Consider the following 27,638-nt stretch of genomic DNA (forward strand, 5'->3'; position numbering starts at 1 on the left):
GTGTGTGTGTGTGTGTGTGTGTGTGTGTGTGTGTGTGTGTGTGTGTGTGTGATCGTGACTAGCAGGAACCTTCTGCCAAAATGTGTACTTGATTGCAAGTATCTCCCCTCCACTAAAATCATACCTATACTGACCTCCTGCCCCCACCCACACCTCTTCAGAGTAGTTCCTCAGAGCTGAGAGGCTGTCTCCCAGGCTACAGTCCTCATCTGGCTTCAAATAAAGTCACAACTCTCAAACTGTGTTGTTTTTTTTTTTTCAGTCAACACATTCTATCCTACCTGATCTTGAACTTAAAGACAGGTGAATAACATTCCCATCTATCTAAGATGTCTATTTGAATGTAAAAGCTAGAAAATTAAAATCTAACCAGATACACTCTGGAAAAAATAAACACTAACAAGGAGGAAAAACAGATCCTCTAAAACCTGTTATTCATTCTTTACTATGCCTCCCTGACCCCTCCCGGGCTCCCACAGTGCTTCCCTGACACCATGTCCCTCCCACACACCAGCCTCCCAGGTCCTAATGCTAAAGAGCTATGATAGCCAGAATCCACTGTCTGAGGCTGATCAAAAGCAGTTTAATGAAGTCATGAGGGAGATTCATTAGCAGCTCTTCAAATTCGAAACAGTCCAAAAGTCACCACTGGTAGAGGAAGGACACAAGCCCCACAGTCAGGACACCTGGGGACAAGCACCCACCAAGGCTGCCTACACCTGAGGCCCTGCTCCCCTCATCGCCAGGCTTTGTGTGGTTACCCAGCATGTCTTATATGAGGATTCAAGGAGAAAATACACATAGAAGCACTTTGAAGATATACAAATGAGAAGTATTAACATTTTAATGAAATTCTTATGCTAATTTTGCAATTACCACACTCCTAGAGAGGAAGAAAGCAGCCCAGTGCCAACCTCGACTCTGTTGGAGAATTCTGACCTCCCCCCCACACCACACCCCACCACACACACACCACACACGCCGCCCCCCCCACACACACAGATCACACCCCACACACGCTCTCAGCCTACGGGGGACTGAGGCTATGCAGAGTGGAGCCGGGGCAGCTCAAGGGCCCAGAAGGACTGACTGAAATCGCACAGCAGTCATGACCCTTTGGCCTAAGCAGTAACTCAGGGAGCAGGATGAAATGCTAAGGCCTTCCCTGAAGTCACCATGTATACACCCAGAACCAGCAGCTGAGCAATCAAAGCCAAGCCAGTGCCCAGCAAGTGGGAACAGGAAGTAAGAACACTCAGAGGACAGTGCCCAAGGCCTCCCAGGTGGAGGGAACATTTGATTCCTTGGTCCTGAAGCATCTTTCCCACTTTCTTCCCTTGTGTTTGTGTACAGAGGGGTAGATAATACATGCACATGAGAGAAAACTCAAAAGATATAAAAGGGTCATGGAGTAAAAAATAAGTTTCCTTTCCACCCCTAACCTCCAGCTCCCTTCCCAGAAGCAACCATTTTTACCAATTTCTGTGAATTCTTCCCAAGATACCCTTGCATACATGCACCACACATATAAAGGCTGATAAACACATATATTCTTATTTTTAATAACGCCAACGCTGGCACAGCACACACTGTTCTGTGCCTCTTGTTGTTTCACTTGATCTGTCCTTGAGACTGTTCCACATCAGTGCAGAGACAGCCACCTCACCCTCTGCGTGGATGCAGGAAAATGGACTTGGCCAGTCCCTGCTGGTGGCCTCTAGGCTGTTCCAGTCTTTTCTATTTAATCAGGGCTGCAGTGAGTATCCTGGCACACACGTCATTCTACACGTATGCAGCTCCATCCAGAGCCTAAATGCCTAGAAGGGGTGTCAGGTCCCATCCTGACCGACTGTGGGCCTTGCTGCACTCCACAATGCTCTGGTGATCACCCTCCTGCACTGCCCCACGGCTCCACCAACAGCATGCAAACTCTGAACTTTATTCACTAATACACGAAAAACAGTATTTCACTGCAGTTTAAATCTGCATGGTTCTTGGACTTCCCTGATGGCACAGTGGTTAAGAATCCACCTGCCAATGCAGGGGACACGGGTTCAAGTCCTGGTCCGGGAAGATCCCAAGTGCCGGTCCGGGAAGATCCCAAGTGCCATGGAGCAACTAAGCCCATGCGCCACAGCTACTGAGCCCGCGCCCTAGAGCCTGAGAGCCACAACTACTGAAGCCCGCGCACCTAGAGCCCGCGCTCTGCAACAAGAGAAGCCACTGCAGTGAGAAGCCAGTGCACTGCAATAAACAGTAGCCCCCGCTCGCCTCAACTAGAGAAAGCCCGTGTGCAGCAACGAAGACCCAACGCAGCCGAAAAATAAATAAATAAATAAAATTAAGAAAAATATTTTTAAAGAAAAAGGAATATAATATGTATTTCCTTTTCTGTAGTTCACATCCTCCCCACTTTCCATTGAGCTGAAGAAGGTAGATTCTGAGGTCACAGAAAATGCGGCTGTAGACAGGCTGTAGTTCTCTATCACAAGCTAATCTGAGGACCCCTGGATTACTCGGTGGGCAGGTCTAAGAGTGGCTGTACCAGGACGAGGGGAGAGCCAGCACACCAAAGCTGCCCTATGGCTCACTGTGACCACTGGTGTTGACCATGAACTTGGCCTGAAAGGTCTATCTTATATCTTACTACAGCTAGCCTTGGTTTTTTTTCTTTTAAACTCTTCTTTGACATTGATTCTAACATAGTCCCTTCTATCTCTAAATTCTTAGGAATCTAAGCTTCAACATGCTCCTTTCCCAGGACCAAAAGTGGACAAGTTTCCTGATTTCCACAAAAACGTGCTCAGCTCCCGCCTCTTACCTGGAGCTCCTCTGGATCCGAGTGTGCCCAGAAGGGGGCCATGGTGCACTTGATCTTCCCCTCAGGGTCCATTTCAATATCCCACCAGGAGAGAACCACCTGAGCTTGGCCAGATGCCAGAGGTTCAAACTGCCTGCTATGGGAGGCTGTTGAGCTACTGACTTGCTTGCTGAAGTCCACACTGTGGAAGAATATTCAGGAACTGAAGCATATTTTAAGCTCACACACTCTATCTTTAAGCATTTATGGTGACCTCACCAGCAATGAGACTTGTTTGCAATGGACTCCTGATGTCAAAATGAACTCAAAAAGAACTGCCAAAGACCGCAATTCACCAAGTGTCTCCAAACGCCATGACCCTGGGTGGCTCCTTGGTACCTGAACATAGGCAGCACGTTGCTGAGGACAGTGAAGTCAGTGGGAGACACCTGGTTCAGCTGAATGTCGTAGACAGAGGGCGCGCCAGGACACCTCTCCAGTTCCAAGGGGGGGACAATGACTTGCTCTCCAAGGCTGGTCTGAACACGGATGGGAAACAGCTTGTTCCATGACCACATCCTCCTGGACTCCACCAGCTGTGCGTAGACGGTTGCTCTGTGAGGCACTGCCTCACAATTTTTCTAAGTTTATATTAAAAAAGTAAAACAAAAGAACAAAAAAATAACCAGTTACGTTGACCCACAGTAATTCCCATTGAGCAAAAGAGATTTATTCCCTAATATTAGGTAGGTTTAGTAACATCTAATGCCTTATCACTATTAGGACAGTGAACTGTTTTCAGCCAATGCCCTTGGGAACAGAAGAAACCAGACTTCAGAAAGAATACACATTATGCCTAAGACGACTTATGTCAGGTAAGTTCCTAGCTACCTGACACTCTTGAATATTTCAAAAATAAACCTTGCCCCAGGAGCTTCTACCTGAGTGGGTGGTGGGATTCCAGGGCGCTGCTATGGAGGGGTGTAGTGAGCCACAGCTGGATGCTAAGGCCAAGGTCACCAACCAGCTCATAGATTTTCAGTGGAAGCTGGGTATGGCTGTGAGCTCAGACAGCTGCAGATCACTTAAGTACCCTTATGTTGCAGTGATGCTCAAAGTGGCAGATCATTCAGGCCAAGTAAAGAACAAGTCCTTCGAAATGACAATTCCACAGTTTCAGAATTTCTAGACAGTTCAAGGAAACTGCTGCAATTATTGAAACTGTGTGAAAACTGATTACTTGGTTGATGAATTGCTATCATCATTCTAAAATCATGGACTTTACTCTCTGCAACAAAACTGCCTAAGGATCAAATGATATTTATTGAATGAAAATTACACTTTTGGTTTTTCATTTTTTTAAATAATAAAAAAGAAAATCAGACAAACAGGAATCACAAAGTGGTGACTGCCACTCTGTGGTATGTGAATTCTATCTTAATTGGACAAGTGTCCATCCTCAACCGACCTGACCTCCTGGCCTCACCTGGCACTGCCGACCACTCTCCTCACTTGGCTTTGGCTGCAGTCCCTCATCCGATTTCCCTCCTGCCTCATTCATCCAATACCCTCTACATGCCAGGCACTAGGGGCCCAGCCATGAAGAGAACACTCACAGCTGCTACTGCACAGAAAGCACAAGCACAGGGTTTGTCTACCTCAGCACTAGTGACCTTTTGGATCAGGTGATCCTTTACTGTGGGGGCTGCTCTGTGCACTGTAGGATGTTTGGTAACATCCCTGGCCTCTACCCACAACATGACAGTAGCACCACCTCTCAGTTGTGACATCAAAACTGTCTCCAGACACAGCTCTGGATGAGAAGCACTGCTCTCCCTCTCTGTCTCCTTCACAAAGCTGTGCTTCCCCTGCCCATCCCTCACAGAGAGAATTCCCCAGAGACCTGGTCTGGACCATCTTTTTCTCCCACCATGTACTCTCCCGTTTGACCTCAACCACTCCATCTTCATTTACCAAATACATGTACCCAAATGCCTCCTGGTCCTCTCTACTTGGCTGATCCTCAGCTCAAAGTCTGTCTAAACCAAACAAGTCACCTTCACCTCTCCCCCACCTTCCCAGGCCTGGTCCTCCTCCCAGTCAACAGGGAGCACTACCATCCAAGCCAGTCACCTACACCTCAAACCCTGGCATCATCCTCAATGCCTCCACATCTAAGTAACAGAAGTCCTTGACCACCTTCCTCCTCCCCGAGTCTACCTCGCTGGGCTCCACTGCTTTGGCCTTGACTAAGGCCTACCTCAGCCCAGCACCTGGACAACTCCAGCCACCTTCTAACTAGTCTTCCTGACTCTAGTGTTGCACCCCAGCTGCTCTCCACATGCCTGCCTGCATAAATCTGACACTGATCCTCTGCTTAAAACCCTTCTGAGCTACCTCACGGCCTTCTGGAGCACAGGGGCCCTTCTTGGTCAGGCCCTGCGCAGCCCTTCAGCCTTCTCTCTTACCCTGCCTCCCACACACCCATAAGCTGACTCATCTTCACATCTTTGTGCAGGCTGACCTCCTCTGCCGCGACTCCCCCCAGCTGCCAGGCCAAACCCTGCTCACTCTCAAGACTGACTCAGCTCATGCTTCATCTTCCCCAACCTCCCCGCCTTCTCCCACCAGAGGGGCAGGACCTCACCCCACCGACCACCATCAGCGTGGACCTCAAACTGTACTGTGACCACCTGCCCACCTACCTGCCTCCCCAGGAGCTCACCCTCGTATTCTTGGTACTCAGAAAAGGCCCTGCAAAATGAAGGCACCAATAAATGTGTCTTCTAAGATCAATTCCTGGGTCACTGCAATACCACATGGACTATCTGTCAGACACTCCAGCACCCCAGTTCCATGACCTCCAATGTGGCAGAAAAAGGGACAGCGTAATGGAGACTGTGTGCCGCCATAGCTCCTTCAAGCTGAGACTCAAGCTCGGCAGATGGGGACAGTGATTAGAGTGGACAGTGCACACCTGGCTGCTTCGGGCCAGCTGGGAGAGGAAGCTGAGGACGGCTGCCTGTGCACCTTTTAATTACTAGATGAATTAGAGAAAGACAAATTGAACAACATTAACATCATTCTGAATATCCTTGTTCTCTATTTCAGGGATTCATCTAATTGATGGTTTTAATGTGGAGAAATAGAAATAATTTCTACCAAAGTTACTAGGAAGAATTTTGCATTTTGGAGACAACAAGACATCTCACACAGGATGGGGAGCTGGAGGACGATCACCATCACATGCTGACCACATGAGTAATGTGGACGCAGGCCCCAAATGCCTTGGAAGGAGCCCCCTTCCTCACTCCAGGGGTACTAAGTACCCCTCAAAAGAATACCGGGCCAAGACAGTTACGGGCTCACGTGAACAGTGCCCACATGGCAGGTGCCAGCAGAAGCAGCAAACACTCACACCTCCCCAGCTGGCCTTTGCCTCTGAGTCTCCACCTCCCAGTTTATGTTCATAAAAAAGCAAGACCAACATCTCTGAGCTAAAATTTTCAGCATATCTCTCCCTTCTCAAAACAACTGTCGGGGCTTCCCTGGTGGTGCAGTGGTTAAGCATCTGCCTGCCAATGCAGGGGACACGGGTTCAAGCCCTGGCCTGGGAAGATCCCAAATGCTGCGGAGCAGCTAAGCCTGTGGCCACAGCTACTGAGCCTGTGCTCAAGAGCCCGCAAGCCCCAACTACTGAGCCTGTGTGCCACAACTACTGAAGCCTGCGTGCCTAGAGCCCATGCTCCACAACAAGAGAAGCCACCGCAATGAGAAGCCTGAGCACCACAACGAAAAGTAGCCCCCACTCACCGCAACTAGAGAAAAGCCTGTGCACTGTAACGAAGACCCAACACAGCCAAAAATAAAAACAAACAAACAAATTTATTAAAAACACAAAAACCTGCCAAAGATTATCACCACCCAAACTCCTTCATCTGGAACAGCCTGGCATTCAAGGTCTTCTATCCTCCACCCCATTCTCCACATTAGCTTACAAGCACCTTAGGCTGGTGTTCCCACTGACCTACCAAACAGGTCCTCCACCTGGGACATCTCTCCTTTTCCTCAGTGCCTTTCCAAATTCCACCCTCTCCACACATGCCCTCATCTCCTTCCTGAGCCTTGACCTTTTCCACCAGCCCTAAACCAAATGTCAGTGGTGCTTCTGCCTACTTCTCCATCTGGCCCATCAAGTCCTTACCACCGCTGACTAGTGTGGATATAGAAGCAAGAAGAATGGCTTATACTTCTCCCTGGATGCTAGCACACCTTACACACAGGTGACATTAAAAGAATGTTTGCTGAATTCAATTTGAAGATAGTTTCTAGTCTTTTGACTCTAACCTACTAAGACATGGCATTCAAGAGGCACAGAAGTCATAATTGAGGACAGTCAGAATCTCATAGGAATCAAAGGTTGCCCTAAGGTATACAGAGAGGCACTGAGGGCTCAGGCTATGTAGAGCGTGGTGTGTCAATGAGAGCTGTGTGAGTCAACTGAGATCACAGCAATTTGCCCGAAGGAGGCCCTCAGTCCCCTACCTGCACGAGATGCCTGTGTGCGTGTTCATAGGAGGGCAGTGCTCCCTCCCCAATCAGTTCCGTGTCAAACAGCTCCGTGATCAGGATGTTGGCACGGCATGGCATGTCACCATCTGAGAAACAAAAGGAAAGAGTCAGAGGCAAGCAACAGATTGGAACAAATATTAACAGCAAATATGTAAAAGATAAAAGGTTAATAGGTCACTAAAATTGAAAGCACATATATATGGTGAAGTATTTAGAAGTGTCATCATGTCTGCAACTGACTTTTCAACGGTTCAGAAAAAATAAAATAAAATAAAATCCACATTGACATAACATGTATACATGTATACATCAAAATGCTAACGAGTGACTCCTAAGTCCTGGTTAAGAGAACATGGGTGTTCACCATACTACTCTATCAATTTTTCTGTATGTTTAATAATGCAAGGGACTTGTAAAACTAATAAGAAAACTACAAACACCCAAGAAGAAAACCAGGCAAAAATACAAATAGACAATTCAAAACAGAAAGCAAATCAATCAAATACAAGAAAAAATTTTCATTCTTATTAGCAATTAGAGAGATACAAACAATTAAACTATTAACTATTAAATTAGCAAAAATTATTTGAAAAGCAAAACTGAATGCTGGTACTTCAGATATTTCTAGGCTGCAGAGAGGGGGAGAAAACTAAAGCAACAGAGAGGCTGATTCCACTGATACGCAATGATACAACTGAGATCCAGGATTCAGAAACCCCAGTTCCTTACACTAAATCCCCCTTAATTTAGTTTCTTGCTACCAAACAATCCCCCAAATAACAGTTTTTTAAGGACAGTAGGATTATGGAAGGTCTTTCTGTTAACTCTATTCTTTAAATCTCTATAATGTAAAGTAATGTTACTTCTACAATTACAATTTTTAATGAGTCCAGATAAAACTGACTTTGGAAGGGGTATTCATCATGGAGAATTAACTGTAAACACTCCTAATGGCTCATGAATTACAATTTGACAAAGCCCACTCATCTTCCCTACACAGAAGACAAGTATCACAGATGAAGTGAGAAAAGAGCAGCATTAAGAGGTTCAAAGAAGGACGCAGTAGAGGGAGCTTGAGCCTTGAGTCATAGAGAGCTGGGCCTGGATCCCACTTTCTAGCCCTGAACCCTCAGTCCTGACCATAAGTCACCTCATCTGTAAAAGAGTGGTAGGTTACAAGATCTGCTTCACCTGGTGGTGTTTCAAATAACAAAGGTAAAACCTATCCAGCTCCTATGAAGTACACGTGTCCTCAATGGCAGCACAACGTGAAAGGAGGCTGAGAAGAAACTTCTGTCTCCTGGCACAGAGACCCTCCTGGGTCACTGCCCATCCTCTCTGATATCGTGCCAAACTCCAATTGAAATACACTGTCCCATACTAAGCCAACCACCCCACTTGCACACACCTGCTTCTCTGTCCAACACTTCTTCTCAATGAACAGCATCACCAGTCACACAGTCCTGAAACCTGGGCATCACTGACCAGCTCCAGAACAGGAACCCTGACTGGCCTGTTCACCACTGCACCCCAGCGCCTAGAACAATGCTGAGCACCCAGTAACAGTCAGCAAATGTTAGCTAAATTCTTGATTCCTCCCTTTTTGTCACCCTACATCTAATCAATCACCAAGCCCTACCAATTCTACCTTCTGAATAATTTTTAAGCCAATTATGTAACTTAAAATGATTTATTGCCCAAATCTTCTTCAAAAATAAAGCTTTATGATCTAATGAATTTCAACAAATACTTTTTGAGAGCCTGTTGAGTACTAATGTATAAGGGTACAGAGGGTGCAGGGGGAGCCAGAGGAGGGGCAGTTACCCCAGGTGCCTCAGAAGTCTTCACCAAATGACTGGATGAATGAATAAGTGCCACCCTAAGTTGGCTGCTCCACGTCTCAGCATGTAATCCATCTCTGGGGAATAGGCAACAAACTCAGACGCCATTTTTTAAAAGGGCTCAGAACAGAAGCTTGGAAATATGCATTTGGGAGCAAAAAGGAAGGTGCAAAGGACAACCAAGACTGGGAGATGTCACTGAGGCCTGGGAAGGGAGAGTTTTCAGAAGGACTGAATGGCAGAAGTACCAAAGCTGCAGTGTTTGTAAAGCAGGGAAAAGACCATCAGCCCGGGCAGTGAGGAAGCCACTTGTCAAATTGAAGAAGTAGAAACAAAGTCCCATTTACAAGGGGTTAAGGACCAAGCAAAGCTGACAATCTACTCACTAAACAAATATGACTGAATTCTTTCATGTGCCAGGCCCTGTGCCAAGTTATGGAATGGAATTAATATTAATAAGACTACACAGTCCATGAACTCAGGATGCTTCAGCTGTGTGGGGATACAGACATTAAATACATAATTACTTCATTATTGCAGTCATAAGCACTACATAGAAAAATATTAAGAAACATAAGAGGGGGCTGGCGTGAACAACACACAGCCTGGAGGAGGCACAGGGCAGAGCACAGAGTGAGTGACACGGCAAAGGCTGCTCGGCAGGTGAGTCTCCGCTCTCTCAAGATCTCGGGCCAAAATGGAGTAACTGGGATCAGACTTATCCACCACCATAATCAACTAGAAAACCTTGCAAAGCATATGAAACAAGTGGTTTTAGATGTTGAACAATGGGAAACAAAGTGACCCCTACTACTGCCCTGGCTTCCAGCCAGCAGGCACTTTCCAGACCATGGTACTTGGTACACAGAGTGAGAAGCCAAGCAAAGTGTCTTGCTGAATAAGGAGACAGCAAAGAGTTCAAGGGAGTGGAGGAGGCTACACTTCAGAGAGAGAGCCGGACAGGAAGTTACACAGAAAAAGGGCTTCAGAAATCTGCAGAGGGTTCCCCTCATGTCTCTTGCTGACTATATTCACACACACACAGACTAAGCCTCCAGAAGGTCGAGCAAAGGATGACCACGTAGCTATAAGCTGAACAACTGCCAGAGCTCAGAGGACTAAGAAACATTCTAGTTCTGATTAGCCAGTGCCCAGGCATTCAACAGAGACCCCAGAAAGGTCACACTGTACTAGTATGGCTAAAGCTTGCTTAGAACAAGGGTTCTCAGTAGGGGGAGCTAGGGGAGCTTTCTCAATAGGAGAAAGCACACAGGCTTTCTCTAGTTGTGGGCTTTCTCTAGTTGTGGCAAGCGGGGGCTATTCTTCATTGCGGTGCACGGGCTTCTCATTGCAGTGGCTTCTCTTGTTGCGGAGCACGGGCTCTAGGTGCACAGGCTTCAGTAGTTGTGGCACACAGGCTCAGTAACTGTGGCTCACGGGCTCAGTAGTTGTGGTTCGCGGGGTCTAGAGCGCAGGCTCAGTAGTTGTTGCACATGGGTTTAGTTGCTCCGTGGCATGTGGGATCTTCCTGGACCAGGGCTTGAACCTGTGTCCGCTGCATTGGCAGGTGGATTCTTAACCACTGGGCCACCGGGGAAGTCCCCCTAGAAGCTTCTTGTCCACTGTGCTCTTCCAGTATCAGTGGCATGTGAAATGTTAGAAGTCTGATTCAAATTCCTAAACTATAAAAAATATTCTGAAAACCTGGAGAGACCGAGCTACACAGGCAAATCTCTCACACTGGATACTGAGACAGGATATCGGAACTAAGCAAACCTCTTTCTACTATCAACTTAGTTTTACTTCTATCTGATAAAACACAAAATTCAGATAAATTGTGAATTCCAACTTGCTTAAGCAAAAGGTTTCATTTGTTTGCATCACTACTCTTATACTTGATTAGCTCTGGTTTACTCATTCCTGATTTAACTAGTAGAGAAATCTACTTATCTTCAGATCAGCACATGGAGAGGCCCCAGTCTCTGTGATTACCTGGGTACATCTATTCCACAAACTGGAATAAACCTTTTCCTCTCTCCTACAAGAGCAAGTAAAGCTTTTGACACAGGATGTGTTGATCTTACCTGGCCCTATGGTCACCTCAGTGGAATGCTTGTTGATAATCTTAATCTTATCACTGAAGCCATTTTTCTCCACAATCTTTACAGCAGCATCAGCCATAGGTTTGAAAACCTAAAAATTAGAGACAAAACCCAAGTAAAAATGAGCAATAAATTAAATAACATCCTAAAACCCAAGATATGCCTTGATTCTGGACCTATGATTTGTACTAAAAGAGGCCTACACTACAGAATTTCTTCCTGAATACACAAAATGTACCTCTGTTACCATTTGATACAGGCAAAATACTTCATTGGGCTGATTTGGGTTCATTAGATAAATAAACAAGACTTCATCTATGTAACTTAAATACTTCTCCAAATGTGTGTCTTGGAAATGAATACAAAAGGATGAAATTCCGCTGGGTTTAACTTGCAGCTGGGCCTTCTCATTACATGCCAGGCACAGGAGGGATGCAGGGGGCTCCCAAGGAGGCTGCACTACCTAGTAAGGATGGCAGGTGCCAGTGCTATGCTAGAGGGAACCAGGAAGGGGACTTGCCTCACAAAACCATGATCTGTGACCTGGGACAGGAAGTGTATGTGCTCTCTAGAGGAAAGTGAGACTGTAACTGTAGTAGATGTTAAGTGTGAGCAGCAGGTTATCCTCCTGCTCAAAACTGTCTCAAATCCCTACTGCTAGCAGAACACAGCCTATATTTTCTTACGGTATTTGAGGCCCTCCAAAATGTGGACCACCTTACTTTACCCAGCCTTACTCCCCTCCCACACCCTCCACCCTCCACCCGATACACACATACACACACACAACCAACGCTACAGCCACGCGGATGTCCTCATTGTGCAGGAGGCAAGCCTGAGCCTTCCCTGCCCTACTCCCACCTGCAAGCAAACCCAACTTTCCAGGGCAGCACAAATCCCCCCCAACAGAAGTCTTCCCTGAACCCTTCACATGTCCCTAAACATAAGTTTCTCCAACTCTCACTTTCCAGCCTGCCCAACTTAGATTGCACAGCTCCAACCACATCACTGCATAAAACATACAGATGCACATGCGGCCACACACAGAGAAAGGAAATTTTTGAAAATGATAAAGTGCCTGGTCACGATGACAAGATTTCCATTTTTTTCTAAGACCTTTTCTGCATCACCCATATTTTCTGCCATGATCACGTATTTCTTTTATTATAGTCAAAAGGGAAATGCTATATTCTTCTATAAAGAATGCATATGTGCTCAGCTAGGAAAAAAAAAATCTTCACAATCTGTTTCAAATTATTTCTAGGCTCTGGCTTGATGGTTTTGATGTATTCATAGTTTGAGGGCCTCAAACCCTCAGTTCTCACCTATCAGTTTACCTCCACTCCAGAAGTATCACAAGCTCACACCATCCTCTCAGCCCTCCTGCCCCTTGACTTATCATTCATCTCTTCCACTGACCCTTCAGGCTCTGTCATTCACAGCCTCCTCCTCAGCCACCAAGAACTCAAGAACTCACCCCAAACACTACCTGGAATGAACCCTGAAGCTGACTTCCCAACATCATTCTGTGTCCTCTCCTGGCACTCAAATCAGTTTGGGGAACTGACCTTCTTTCAAGTGGTGCATCTGTCTGGTCTAAGGTCAATGAGTAAGTTAAATGGCATTTAACCTTACTCTGGCCAATGATACCTAAAGAGAAGTCTGCTAGAGATGCCTGGGAAAGTTCTTTTTGCCCTTAAAAAGGAGAAAGAAAGAGAGGAAGCCAGGACCATGCTTTGTTTTCAAGGCATTTGCCACAGAAATCACTGTAACCAATGCACCTTCCCCAAATATTCCTTCCTTTTCAAATGTACTAAAAGAGAAGCCTACAGTCAATGTCTGTGATTTCTTATATTCCATCCATTCCTCAACCTTACTCTCCTGAAAATATCACCTAAAGGGGGGTCACCAATAACGTCCTAGCTGCCAACCCACAGCTTTCTCAGTCCTCATCCTGCTCAATTTCTATACCTGCGCTAATACAGTAGCCATATGTAGCTATTTAAATGTAAATGAAAATGAATAAAATTCCAAAATTCAGTTCCTCAGGCCTACTAGTCACATTTCAAGTGCTCAGCAGCCACATGTGGCTAGGGACCAGCATACTGGCCAGCAGAGCCATAGAAGATTTTCAACATCAGAAAGTTCTATCGGACAGTGCTGCTCTATAACATCCACACCGACTGACCACTCCCTCTTTCTCACGATTTCTATGCAGTCTGCCCCTACCCTCTAGGGTCTCTTCGTGTCTGTCTGAACTTGACTTTATGGTCACTCTTCTTCCTTCAGCCCCCTGAACATAGGCGTGTTCCAAGGTCTGCTCTTTTCAGTGTACTCTCTCTCCGTGGACAGCCTCCTACACTGCCAGCTTCACCTGTCACATCTTTAGCAAGTGAGTCCCAAATCCACTATATATGCAACTCTCTCAAGGTTCAGACTTCCGTCTATAGGGACCAGCAGGTTCTCTCTCACTCTTTCTTCTGCACCTGTCTTTCCTGTTGCCATGCAGCTCAGGCAGAGCTGAAACCACAGGGCAATCCACAGACAAGAACAGAGGATCAAACAGGTAGTCACTAAAACAAAAATTGGGAGGCCACCATAAGATGTCAAGAATCAAATGAAAGAGGTCTGAGAGTCACAGGCAAGAGTAGCAAGAGAATTACAAATCCAGGTAAGTGATGTAAAAATATGGAAAAACCTAAGAGTACAGTCTTACCAATTCTATCGAAAAGTATGTTCTCACCCTATATTTTTAATTAGCAGTCCACATATATACTGGCTCCTGCCACAAGACCTGTCTCTCTCATACTCAACACATCCAAAATGAAATGCATTGTCTTTCCTGCAAAGTAAGTTATCGTCCTCTGAGTTCCTCTTACCAGTCAATGGCATCCCTGCCTCCACCCGAGACACCCACACTAGAAAACTAACTCTCACATACATGCACACCCTGCCATCAAAGCTACCCATGTGGAGTCAGCACCATATTAGGAACTAAAAAGACCAAGCTCCAGGTCTAGCTCTCCTACTTATTAACTGTGGGACTTACATCTTTAAACTCTATGGGTCTTAGTTTCTTCATTTACAAAGATAATAAAATCTAGTTGAGTTTTTTGTTTTTTGCCGTGCTGTGGAGCAGAGCTTGCTCCTCTCCCGCTCAGCCGTGCAGGCTGAATCGACCAAAGCAATGGTTATGGAGAAGCCTAGTCCCCTGCTGGTCGGGCGGGAATTTGTGAGACAGTATTACACACTGCTGAACCAGGCCCCAGACATGCTACACAGATTTTATGGAAAGAACTCTTCTTATGTCCATGCGGGATTGGATTCAAATGGAAAGCCAGCAGATGCAGTCTATGGACAGAAAGAAATCCATAGGAAAGTGATGTCACAAAATTTCACCAATTGCCACACTAAGATCCGTCATGTCGATGCTCATGCCACTCTGAATGACCGTGTGGTGGTCCAGGTGATGGGCTTGCTCTCTAATAACACCCAGGCTTTAAGGAGATTCATGCAGACCTTTGTCCTTGCTCCTGAGAGCTCTGTTGAAAATAAGTTCTATGTTCACAATGATATCTTCAGATACCAAGATGAGGTCTTTGGTGGCTTTGTCCCTGAGCCTGAGAAGAATCTGAAGAAGTAGAGGAACCTGAAGAAAGACAGCAGACACCTGAGGTGGTACCTGATGATTCTGGAACTTTCTATGATCAAACTGTCAGCAGTGACTTAGAAGAACATTTAGAAGAACCTGTTGCTGAACCAGAGCCTGATCCTGAACCAGAACCGGAGCAAGAACCTGTGTCTGAAGTCCAAGAGGAAAAGTCTGAGCCAGTATTGGAAGAAACTGCTCCTGAGGATGCTCAGAAGAGTTCTTCTCCAGCGCCTGCAGACATAGCCCAGACAGTGCAGAAGGACTTGAGAACCTTTTCTTGGACATCTGTGACCAGCAAGAACCTTCCACCCAGTGGAGCTATTCCAGTTACTGGGATACCACCTCATGCTGTTAAAGTACCAGCTTCACAGCCTCGTCCGGAGTCTAAGCCTCAATCTCAAATTCCACCGCAGAGGCCTCAGAGGGATCAAAGGGTTCGAGAACAGCGAATAAATGTTCCTCTCCAGGGCTTCCCTGGTGGCACAGTGGTTGAGAGTCTGCCTGCCAATGCAGGGGACACGGGTTCATGCCCCAGTCCGGGAAGATCCCACATGCCGCGGAGCGGCTGGGCCCGTGAGCCATGGCCGCTGAGCCTGCGCATCCGGAGCCTGTGCTCCGCAACGGGAGAGGCCACAACAGTGAGAGGCCCGCGTACCGCAAAAAAACAAAAACAAAAACAAATGTTCCTCTCCAGATGGGACCTAGACCAGTCTGTGAGGCTGGTGAGCAAGGTGATGTTGAACCCCAAAGAATCGTGAGACACCCTGACAATCACCAGCTCTTTATCAGCAACCTGCCTCATGAGGTGGACAAATCAGAGCTTCAAGATTTTTTTCAAAATTATGGGAATGTGGTGGAGCTGTGTATTAACAGCAGTGGGAAATTACCCAATTTTGGGTTCATTGTGTTTGATGATTCTGAGCCTGTTCAGAAGGTGCTTAGCAACAGGTCCATCATGTTCAGAGGTGAGGTCTGCCTGAATGTGGAAGAAAAGAAGACTCAAACCGTCCGGGAAGGGGATCGTCGAGATAACTGCCTGCGGGGACCTGGAGGCCCTCAAGGTGGGCTCGGTGGTGGGATGACAGGCACCCCCTGAGGAGGCATGGTGCAGAAACCAGGATTTGGAGTGGGAAAGGGCATTGCTCCAAGGCAGTGAATTGCTCTTCACCGATCTTCAGGCAGCAGTACAAACCCTAGCTCCCACAGAATGGTGAATTTCTTCAGCCAACTTTTGGTATCTTGGAATCTGATTCTAGTGTATGATACACTGCTTATGTTTGTACAATTTTACTTTTTGTATTAATGGTGTGTGCTCCTTCCCCCTCTCTCCCCGACCCCGCCACCTTTTAGTCCTTCACTTCCAATTTTGTGGAATGATATTTTAGGAAAAATGGATTTTTAAAGAAGAAAAAAAAAAGACTGCATTTCCTTGTTTTATTTGCATATACAGACTGGTTTTCTTTTAAACAGTTTCCCCAAAGGAATATGTCTTGCTTATTACTGACATTTGGTATGTTTCATTCACTGGAATATTTCTTACTTATCTTCTACATGTTTCAAAAGCCTGTGAGAATTACAGGATTTGATAAACACTTTTAAGGCAGGAAGAACCCAAACTGTCTCTTCTTTGAGAGTCATTACTACCTTCTGATGTGGAAAAACTGCTGTTGGAAAAATTGACAATTTAGATTCTCTCTGGTATGGTTAAAAACTGAATTAAAGGTGTTAGTGGAGTTTTTCTTTGGATACATGGTCACAAAACAGTTCCAAAACCTACTGTTTTTACCACTGAAATTTAAATTGTGAAATAGGTTTTAAATGCCTAGAATGCAACTGATAAGCTTTTCTTGAACTGTTAGGGTTTTTTTGAAGTAATTTTTTCATGTTTAATTTGTATTTGTAAAAAAAAAAAAATTTTTTTTTTAAATTTGAATAACACAAAACCAGAGCAAAAGTGTTGTGCCTTCTATTTATCTTTGATTCCAGTCTTGGCAATTGTTTAAAGAAAAATAAGAATTAAAAAAAAAAACCTAGGGCTTCCCTCGTGGCGCAGTGGTTGAGAGTCCGCCTGCCGATGCAGGCGACACAGGTTCGTGCCCTGGTACGGGAGGACATGACAACGACTGACTAGACATTAGCTTTTTTAAAGTTCCTCAGTGATTCTGACATGCAGCCAAGGCTGAGAACCGCTGTTTTCAGGGAAGACAATGAGCTCCTGGAGGAAGGAACTGTGTCTGATTCATCTCTGTGTTCTCCAAACCTGACCCTGTGCTTGGCATGGAGTGAACACTCCATGAATGTCTGTCTGTGAACAAACAGATGGGCAGAGTGCAAGGGACACAAAGAACTTCCCACACAGGACACAGGACACACATGTGAAGAGTGTGCCTCACCTCAATGGCATAGCAGAAGTCAGCACCAGCCGTGACCGCCATCATTGACAAGAGTCCTGTGCCAGTGCCAATGTCAAGAACCAAGGCCTTCTGTCCTTTGTCCTTCACCCTGCTCACAGCAGCCCGGATACCTTGGTAATATTTCATATTCTAAGAAAAAGGGAGAAACAGTTGTTATTTCATACCAGTTTTATAAATAAGTGCTTTGTGAAGTTCTGAAGTCATGGTTGGCAGCAGCAGTGTAAGTCATGACCCTATAACCTCTGTGACTTACACTGGCTGAGTTGGGCAGGACTCCTGAGGCTCCAGGGGCACTGGGTCAACCTCTTAAATTAAGCGATGGTCTCTCCCCTTCACATCCACTCTTCTATACTCTGCTTAGACATGCTGGGGCTAGGGCTCTGCAAACTACATTCTCCTCTTTCCAGCTGTTAGGACTGGACAACAGGGGAACTAGAGGGTGACTGAAAGGTAGGAGAAAGCTTGTTCCTTCCCACATAAGGGCTCTCCTTGGGCTCTTCAGAGCTAGCAGCAGCACTCAAGCAGAAATTCCTCTCAGAGATCTGAGCACTTGCCTCACAGGACCTCTCCTCCACACATCTAGGTCTGGAAACCCCAGTCTTCTCCCTTTGTGTCCCCAGCCCTAGGAAAGGGGACTGCTTTCCGCAATTACTATCACTAGGCTACCCTGGGGCCTCCCAGCCCTCCCACACCTGTGTAACCAATTCCCTCTATTAAATTCCCTCTGTTGAAATATGTAACATTGCTTTTGGTCTCCTCACTGGACTCTAATTCATACAGCTTCCTGGGCTAAAAAATATTTTCCTCTCACAAAATCATTTCTTCATTTTTAGTTCAGGTCCTTAGTAGCTTAAGCAGACACATTTTTTTCTCTATAACAGTTTGGCTGATTAAGTACCCTGACCCTTCTGTTGAAAATAACTAAAAATGATGGGGTAAATATATGTAAATCTGTTTAAATGCACTGATGACCTTGCCAAGTCACTAAGCAATATTAAGAGGCCAAACATGGACTTCCCTGGTGGTCCAGTGGTTAAGAATCCACCTTCCAATGCAGGGGACATGAGTTCAATCCCTGGTCAGGGAACTAAGATCCCACATGCTGAGGGGCAACTAAGCCCATGCACTGCAACTACCAAGCACACGGGCCACAACTAGCGAGAAGCCCACGTGCCACAACGAAGATCCCACATGCCGCAACTAAGACCTGACGCAGACATACATACATACATACATACATAAATATTAAAAAAGAAAAAGAGGCCAACACCTAGAAGTGGATTCACCTGTGTTGAGCCTTAAGATGACTCCCCTACCAGCTGACACCTTGATCACAGCCTATAAGAGACCCAGAGGCAGGGAACTCAAGCTAAGCTGAGTCCAGATTTCTGACCCACAAAAACTGTGAGACACGGACTTCCCTGGTGGCACAGTGGTTAAGAATCTGCCTGCCAATGCAGGGGACACAGGTTCGAGCCCTGGTCCGGGAAGATCCCACATGCCATGAAGCAACTAAGCCCGCTGTGCCACAACTACTGAGCCTGCGCTCTAGAGCCCAAGAGTCACAACTATCGAGCCTGCATGCCACAACTACTGAAGCCTCCATGCCTAGAGCCTGTGCTCAACAAGACAAGCCACCACAATAAGAAGCCCATGCACCGCAGTGAAGAGTAGCCCCTGCTCGCCGCAACTAGAGAAAGCCCACGCGCAGCAACAAAGACACAAAGCAGCCAAAAATAAAATAAATTAATTAATTAAAAAAAAAAGTGAGATAACTCTTGAAGCCATTAAGTTTGGGGATAATTTGTTATGCAGTAGAAAATGAACTAATACAGGACTATATTTTGATATTTTGATACAGAACTGGTATCAAAAGGGCAATATTCTCTGACCACAGTACAATCAAGTTAGAAATTTCAATAACAAAAATGTAACTCAAGGGCTTCCCTGGTGGCACAGTGGTTGAGTCCGCCTGCTGATGCAGGGGACGCGGGTTCGTGCTCCGGTCCGGGAGGATCCCACATGCCGCGGAGCGGCTGGGCCCGTGAGCCATGGCCGCTGGGCCTGCGCATTTGGAGCCTGTGCTCCGCAGCAGGAGAGGCCACAGCAGTGAGAGGCCCGCATACCGCAAAAAAAAAAAAAAAAATGCAACTAAAGAAAAAAAGATTTTTGAACACTAAGAAATTTTAAACTCACAGGTAAAAGACTAAAGCAAAAGGGAATTAGAAAATATCTAGGGAGTTCCCTGGTGTCCTAGTGGTAAAGATTCTGGGCTTTCACTGCCATGGCCCAGGTTCAACCCCTGGTCAGGGAACTGAGATTCCACAAACTGCATGGCAAGGCCAAAAAACAAAACCAAACAAACAAAAAAAATGCAGATTTCTGCTGGGCCTGAGGTCTGCGCTTGGTCTGCATTAAAAAAAAAATCTAGAATTGAGTAATTTTTTTAAAACTATATATCAAAACTCATGGGATGGCTAGAGCAATATTTGGAGAGAAATGCATTAAAAAAAGACAAAAGATGAGACAGGCATCCACCTAAAAAATTAGAAAGAGGGCTGCAAAATAAACTCCAAATGAGTAGATGAATAAAAATAATAAAGAACAATAATCAATGAATTAGGAAACAAATATAAAACAGAAATCAATGAAGATAAAATTTAGTTATTTCAAAAGATTAAAAACTTGAAGAACCTCTGGTAAGACCAGTCCAAAAAAGAAACAGAAAAAAATGGTAAAGGAAGAAAAAGAAGTACAAGTAGCCAAAAACTGGGAATCAAGGGCGGGTGATGAGATGGTGATATCAGTATATATGCTGCAGAGATTAAAGAGTCCACCAGGAGGGTACTTCCCTGGTGACGCAGTGGTTAAGAATCTGCCTGCCAATGCAGGGACACAGGTTTGATCCCTGGTTCGGGAAGATCCCACATGCCACAGAGCAACTAAGCCCATGTGCCCCAACTACTGAAGCCCTAGTGCCCTAGAGCCTGAGTGCCACAACTACTGAAGCCCACGCGCCTAGAGCCCGTGCTCCACAACAAGAGAAGCCACCGCAATGAGAAGCCCACGTACCGCAATGAAGAGTAGCCCTGACTTGCCGCAACTGGAGAAAGCCCACGTGCAGCAACAAAGACCCAATGCAACCGAATAAGTAAATAAACAAAAGAGATTAAAGGATATTAAAAACAATCTTTAGCAAATAAATTCACCCAAAATCAGATGAAGTGAACATTATATTGGAGATTCTATCCAACACATTAGAGCAAGAAAAAATGAAATAAGATCTAGATAGAAAGAAAATTATTATTAATCACATATGAGATGAGTGTGAAGAAAACCCAAAACACCTACAAATAATTATTAGAATTAAGAGAACTGAGAAAGATTACAGGATTCCAAATCAGTAAATAAAAAACAACTGAAATTCAGTATTATCAGCAATAGCTTTTAAACCCTTGGCAAAAGGAAGAATTTCTTAAATATGAGACAAAAAACACCAGTCAATAAAGAAAATATAAGATAAATTTGACATTAAATTTAAGAACTTGTATTGTGGAAAAAACCCCACAAACTAAGAGACCAGCAATACATATAACTGACAAATGGTTAGTACCCAGAATATATAAAGAATTCCTACAAATTACTAGGTCATAAAAGAGGAAACATGAATAGCCAATGAAAAATGAAAAAAGCTCACATTCAGCAGTGATCAGGGGAATGCAAATTAAAACTATAGTGAGAGACTAGTTCAATCCTACCAGATTGTCAAAGATGTAAAAATTGGTTAATACACAAGACGTGAGAATGTAAACTGGCACTATTAGTTTGGAAGAGAATCTGACATTACCCATAGAGCTAAACACACCTGATGGCTGATGGCCAGCAATTTCATTCCCAGGTATACACACCCTAGAGAAAAATATGCATATGCACCAGAGTACAGTTACTGGAATGTTCCAGGTAGCACTACTTACAATAGAAGGAAGCTGGAAACAACCCCAAAGCCTATCAGCAGAAGAATGGGTAAGTAGTGATGTATTTACACAATGGAATCTGTATAGCAGTGAAAAATGAATGAACTTACAGCTACATGCAAAATGGATGAATCTCAAAAACAATGCTGAGCAAAAAGACAAGTCACAAAGAATAAACACATTATGACTCCATTGTATAAAGTTCAAAAACAGGCAAAACTAAGAATTTATATTTTAAGGACATGTAGTAGGTGGTAAAACTATAAAGAAAAGCAAGAGAGTAACTGATACAAAATTCAAGACAGTGGAAACTTCTGGAAGGAGGAAAACAAATGCAATCAAGGAACACATAAGGAATTCCAAGTAATAGTAATGTTCCATTTCCTAAGCTGAGTAGTGAGTCTATGAGCATTTGTTTTATTATTCTTCTTTAAACTATACATATACATTTTATACTGTTTTGTGTGTCTATGTTATAACAAAAAGGTTCTTTTAAAGAATACGAATAGTACTAGAGTTTAAAATATCAAAGCCTTTAAAACAGTACTAGACTTAAAAAGAAAATGGAGTGATAATATCAAAATTCTGAAGTGATTTCCAAACTAGAATCCAGCCTTAAGTGTGAGGATAGAATACAGAAGTTTTTGGACAAGCCAAGTCTCAAAAACCTTACTTCCCACAAACCCTCTCACAGGAAAGTGAGGAAGGATGAGCTTCACCAAAGAGGGAGGGAACCAAAGAGGAATACATGGGATGCAGGAAATGGAAGACCCAATAAAAAAAGAGGAATGAAGGAAGTCTACAGACAATAAACAAGAATCCCGGGACGACAGATACACAGCAGGTCTAGAAGGCACCCAGTCCAGACTGGAGCAGAGCAAAATGATCCCAGAGACAATCTCCAAGAAGATGAAACTGACAGAATAGCTGATTGTTTTGACCTTTCCTTCAGAAAGGAAATTTATACTACTGGGAGAAAGTTTGGGCATAAAAGGATGAGTACATAGAAAACAAAGCAAGGGAATTCCCTGGCAGTTCAGTGGTTAGGACTCCACGCTTTTACTGCCGAGGGCGCGGGTTCGATCCCTAGTTGGGGAACTTAAGATCCTGCAAGCAGCAAGGCGTGGCCAAAAAGTAAAGAAAAAAAGAAAGAAAACAAAGCAAAAGTAAGATAATTATTAATAAAGTTATTCAAGAAAGAAAAAGCATAGCTCAATTGTGAACAGTGTTTACACATGCCTAATAAAGTCAACATACAATTTTAACTAACATGCACATTTATGTGTTTACCTCAACACAACCCTTCAAAAGGAGGTATTATCGTTATCCCTATTTTACAGATGAGAAAACAGAGGCACAAAGAATTTAAGTGACTTGCCTACTGAAACACTGAATATCAATTTAGCAAAAATTATAACTACATTGGGACAAACGGAGAACGAGTGGGAAGGAGGAGCTGAAAGAATACCAAACTCTCAGCTCTCACAGTGGAAAGTCAATAGATAATAGTTATTTAGATCTGGAAGTAAACATAAAACAGCTCAAAGAAAAGAAATGAGGTTGCCTCTGAAGGTAACTGTTAAAAGGTACTGTCTGGGGGACGATACACCAGGGTACTGCTTCTTTATTTTTTTTTAAATAAATAAATTTATTTATTTTTCTTTGGCTGCATTGGGTCTTTGTTGCTGAGCGTGGGCTTTCTCTAGTTGCAGTGAGCGGGGGCTACTCTTCGTTGTAGTACCCGGGCTTACCATTGCAGTGGCTTCTCTTGTTGTGGAGCACGAGCTCTAGACGCACGGGCTTTAGCAGTTGTGGCTCGTGGGCTCTAGAGTGCAGGCTCAGTAGTTGTAGCTCATGGTCTTAGCTGCTCCGCGGTATGTGAGATCTTCCCGGACCAGGGCTCGAACCTGTGTCCCCTGCATTGGCAGGCGAGTTCTTAACCACTGCGCCACCAGGGAAGTCCCTTTTTTTCTTTTTTTTTAAAACAGCGTGTTTTTGTATGTGTGTGTGTATTCTGTCTACCCAATTTTATTTTATTTATTTATTTATTAGAAATTATTTATTTATTTATTTTTTGGCTGTGTTGGGTCTTTGCTGCTGCACGCAGGCTTTCTCTAATTGCAGCAAGCGGGGGCTACTCTTCGTTGCAGAGTGCGGGCTTCTCATTGTGGCGGCTTCTCATGCTGTGGAGCACAGGCTCTAGGCGCACAGGCTCCAGTAGTTGTTGCTCATGGGCTCAGCAGTTGTGGCGCACAGGCTTAGTTGCTCCGCGGCATATGGGATCTTCCCCGGACCAGGGCACAAACCTGTGTCCTGCATTGGCAGGCGGATTCTTAACCACTGCACCACCAGGGAAGCCCTGGGACTGCTATTTTTCACAATAAGCCTCACAGAAATATTTGACTCCTAAAGTAACTGCATTTATGCTTTGGATAAAATCAGTATGTCATTTTATGTTATGTGCTTTTTACCACGATGAAAGGAAAAAAAAAGTTAAAAAAATCAGGATGGCAATTGTTAGAATTGTTGAACTAGGAAAATGAACATTAAATACACTATATCCCCAAAAAGCAGGAGGGCACAGTTTTCTTTGTGTAGCTGTGCCTGTGGGGTAACAAGAAAGAGAGTGGGACTGGGAGCTGGCCTGGGAGTTTCAGTGAGCTGATCACCTGAGAACCCTAATTAGCAGCATCCTCAACAGTAAACCAGGGCCTGCATATTTTCCAAATTAATAACACTCATTAAATTAGCTATCACTTTTTACACTCGGGAGCACGCGGGATCCTCCCGGACCTGGGCACGAACCCGTGTCCCCTGCATCGGCAGGCAGACTCTCAACCACGGCACCACCAGGGAAGCCCTAGCTATCACTTTTTAATTATCCAACTTTGAATCTAGAAAAATGGTGCAGATGAACCGGTTTGCAGGGCAGAAACAGAGACACAGATGCAGAGAACAAACATATGGACACCAAGAGGGGCAAGCGGCGGGGGGGTGGGCGTGGGGATGAATTGGGAGACGGGGATTGACATGTATACACTAATATGTATAAAATAAATAACTAATAAGAACTTGTATATAAAATAAATAAAATTAATTATCCAACTTTGAATCTAGAAAAATGGTGCAGATGAACCGGTTTGCAGGGCAGAAACAGAGACACAGATGCAGAGAACAAACATATGGACACCAAGAGGGGCAAGCGGCGGGGGGGTGGGCGTGGGGATGAATTGGGAGACGGGGATTGACATGTATACACTAATATGTATAAAATAAATAACTAATAAGAACTTGTATATAAAATAAATAAAATTAATTATCCAACTTTAAAGCTACTATTGGAGCCCTCTTAAAAGGCAATTGGTAGTATCTATCAAGAGTCCTACCTAATGTTCAAAACCCTAGACCACACCAAAAGATATTCGGATAGCAAATAAGCACATGAAACGATGTTTGACATCATTAGCCATTAGAAAAAATGGAAATTAAAACTACAAAGATAGGGACTTCCCTGGTGGCACAGTGGTTAGGAATCTGCCTGTTAATGCAGGGGACATGGGTTCTAGCGCTGGTCCAGGAAGATCCCACATGCCACGGGGCAACTAACCCGTGCACCACAACTACTGAACCTATGCTATAGAGCCTGTGAGCCACAACTACCGAGCCTGCATGTCACAACTACTGAGCCTGTACGCCTAGAGCCCGTGCTCCACAATAAGAAAAGCCACTGCAATAAGAAGCCCGCGCACCACAACAAAGAGTAGCCCCCACTCACTGCAAGTAGAGAAAGCTCGCACGCAGTAACGAAGACCCAACGCAGCCAAAAAAATAAATAAATAAAACCTTACTAAAAAAAAATAAAACAACAAAATGTGAGGCACCATGCAAAAGCATAGAGAAATATGTTTTTCTTGACTCTGCCACTAACCAGCAACTTCTGACTCCATTTCCTCATGTGCAGAACCGGGGAGGGGAGAACAGAAGTTAGAGGTAAATAATGAAGAGTCAGGAATGTTCCACCAAGGAGGTTGAATTTTACCTCAAAAGCAGGGACAGGCCACTGAAGGGTTTTAAACAGAGGAGTAACATGGTCAGATAGGCATTTCAGAAAGACTCCTTGGGCTGCTGTATAGAGGAAGGAGAAGAGGGACCAACGCCAGTAAATGACGGCTGAGCAGGCAATGGGGTTGAAAGAACCACAGGATTTGATGACCAACCAACTACAGGCTCAGATAAGGAAATGGGCGCCATCTGGCTTGGCTGACCAGATGGATGACAATGCCATTTGCCCAAATCCCCTGGAAGCTGGGTTAAAAAGGACCCTCACTGCAGATGACACTAAAATCAGAGAGGCTCACAGGCCCACGAGTCCAAGAAGAAGACCATTAAACTAGAAAGGATTAGTCAAAAGCTGGGAACAATATTTGTTCCACATTCTGTAATTCCCCAACAGCTCAGCAAAGGCACTCAAATATTTGACGAAAATTAGAGAGGCACCTAGCCCCTCCCATGGAGCCTACACACTAATGGTGCTGAAGGAGGTCCTTCTGTCATAGTGTTACCAAGAAGTAGGCAAGCTGAGCAGTTAACCAGGGCTGGGTCAAGGAGACACCACCACCAACACAGCCTCATGACGAGCCCTGCCGTGTTCCCTGATCTTTCTGCAGTGCACTGCTCAGTTTTTAAGTGTGGCCCTGCATCCTTCTCCTTCAAGCCTCCCAATTTCTGAACCATCTGGATGAGGCTGACTAGTCAAGCACTCTGGTAGACCAGGAAATCCTGGGTTGCTAGCCATCATAAGACCAGAACTGTTAACATTTACTCAAACAGACAAAGAAAACTCAGATGAAACAAAGAACAAAAGCTGAAATGTAATTCTGCAGTGAAAGCCGAACATGCTTTACAAAATACAGTCTGCAGTGACCTCTAGATTTTATTTTAAAATTACAAACTGACTATACGAGGTAAAACTGTGTAATCAAAGTATTTTTATCTAGAGATCATGGAAATCAGCTAGTATGGCCCACTCACTGTAAATTCTAATAAATGAGGTCTGCAGAGGTCCCATGTTTTCTCCAAGGTCACGCTCCAGTCAATAACAGAGCAGGAAGTAGGACCCAGCTTCCTGATTTCCCAACCACTGCACCGTACTGCCTCTCTGCATCATTCTAACATCATGCCTCTGGGGGAAGTTTTTAACCTTCTCGTAATGGAAGGTTTCAAACACCACATCAAGGTACCAGTTTCCTTCTATACTTACCCTGTCTTTGTCATGCAGCATATCAGCATAGGATGACCTAAAAGAATAAAAAGACAGGTCAGAAACGTCTGCTAATAATGATAAACATCAACATATGAGAATATTTACATATATGAATATATTCTTTTATCAGATGGAACAAATATCCAGGCCCATTTTAAACTATTTTAATAGAGCTATAAGCTGTCATTCTCCTGTACTGCAGAAAAAAATCTCAGAGACAGATGTTTATTTTCAGTAAAGAATCTCAGACGAAAAATGCTGATAGTTAGCCCTGTCACAGTAATTCCGTAGTCCTAGCATACTGATCATGTTGTACATCATACGATTTTTTCCTCAGGAACAACTCAGATGTGTCCAATACTTTACATAATCTTGCATACATTTGTACATTGGGATGATCACAGATATAACACTGGGGAGAAGAATCGGGGAAAGGGAAAGTATATGCCTGCTGTATATGTGAAGGGTATCATGCCTGGCACTTTCCCTTGGTTGTCATCAGGGACAACGAAGAAGCATTCACCAAACTACAAGGAGGAGAGCTGCTTATCCATATTTTCTATCGTAGTAATTCACAAACTTGAAAAATCTCTGGCAGGGTCAGGATAAGCCCCCAGAACTCAACAGGCTCAGCCCAAAGATGCTTTCTGAGAATTCCAGGTGAGAGTTAAGGCACTCTCATTAAACAGAGGACCTCCAGCTTCGGGTCAACATCAGAGTTAATGAAGAGCTTATTTTACATGCAGATTCCCACAATACATACAAAGAGCTTCTGATCTAGAAGATGAAGCTGGAGTCTGGAAATCTGCACTTGAACTGGTGCTTCAGGCAACTGTGGCACAGGTATTTCATACTCTACATTTTGAGGAACACTGCACCAAAAGCAAAGGCTTCTTTTCTTTTTAATGGCATACCAAGGTTTTTAACATTTGAACCCACCTGCGAGTGTTTAGTTGAAATCTGGTCCTTTCTACTTTTCTCCACCTTTTTTTTTTTTTTTTTTTTTTTTTTTTTTTTTTG

At 44.5% G+C, this 27,638-nt stretch overlaps 2 protein-coding genes and 1 pseudogene across 5 annotated transcripts in view; 2 read left to right on the plus strand and 1 right to left on the minus strand.

Moving 5' to 3' along the window:
* PRMT7 (protein arginine methyltransferase 7) overlaps positions 1 to 27,638 on the minus strand; it is a 53,076-nt gene that overhangs the window by 19,467 nt on the left and 5,971 nt on the right. For all 4 annotated transcript variants that reach the window (XR_003001549.1, XR_003001548.1, XM_024733091.1 and 1 more), the window contains exons 3-8: positions 26,616 to 26,652; positions 17,361 to 17,510; positions 11,298 to 11,406; positions 7,346 to 7,458; positions 3,200 to 3,441; positions 2,822 to 3,002 (exon numbers count right to left, since the gene is read on the minus strand). Coding sequence is in view for 2 of the 4 variants with exons in the window: in XM_024733091.1 (XP_024588859.1) it covers positions 2,822 to 3,002; positions 3,200 to 3,441; positions 7,346 to 7,458; positions 11,298 to 11,406; positions 17,361 to 17,510; positions 26,616 to 26,652 (832 nt within the window). In the remaining 2 variants the exon portion in view is untranslated. The remainder of the gene's footprint in view (positions 1 to 2,821; positions 3,003 to 3,199; positions 3,442 to 7,345; positions 7,459 to 11,297; positions 11,407 to 17,360; positions 17,511 to 26,615; positions 26,653 to 27,638) is intronic.
* Positions 3,774 to 3,989, plus strand: LOC112391723 (COMM domain-containing protein 6 pseudogene; annotated as a pseudogene).
* LOC112391704 (ras GTPase-activating protein-binding protein 1-like) lies at positions 14,400 to 16,123 on the plus strand. The gene is given in 3 exon segments (XM_024733142.1): positions 14,400 to 14,935; positions 14,938 to 15,452; positions 15,662 to 16,123. Coding segments are annotated over 3 exon segments (1,410 nt in total). The 5' UTR covers positions 14,400 to 14,502.

This window comes from Neophocaena asiaeorientalis, unplaced genomic scaffold (genome assembly GCF_003031525.2).
Source record: "Neophocaena asiaeorientalis asiaeorientalis breed wild unplaced genomic scaffold, Neophocaena_asiaeorientalis_V1.1 scaffold90, whole genome shotgun sequence".
NCBI classification, from domain to species: domain Eukaryota; kingdom Metazoa; phylum Chordata; class Mammalia; order Artiodactyla; family Phocoenidae; genus Neophocaena; species Neophocaena asiaeorientalis.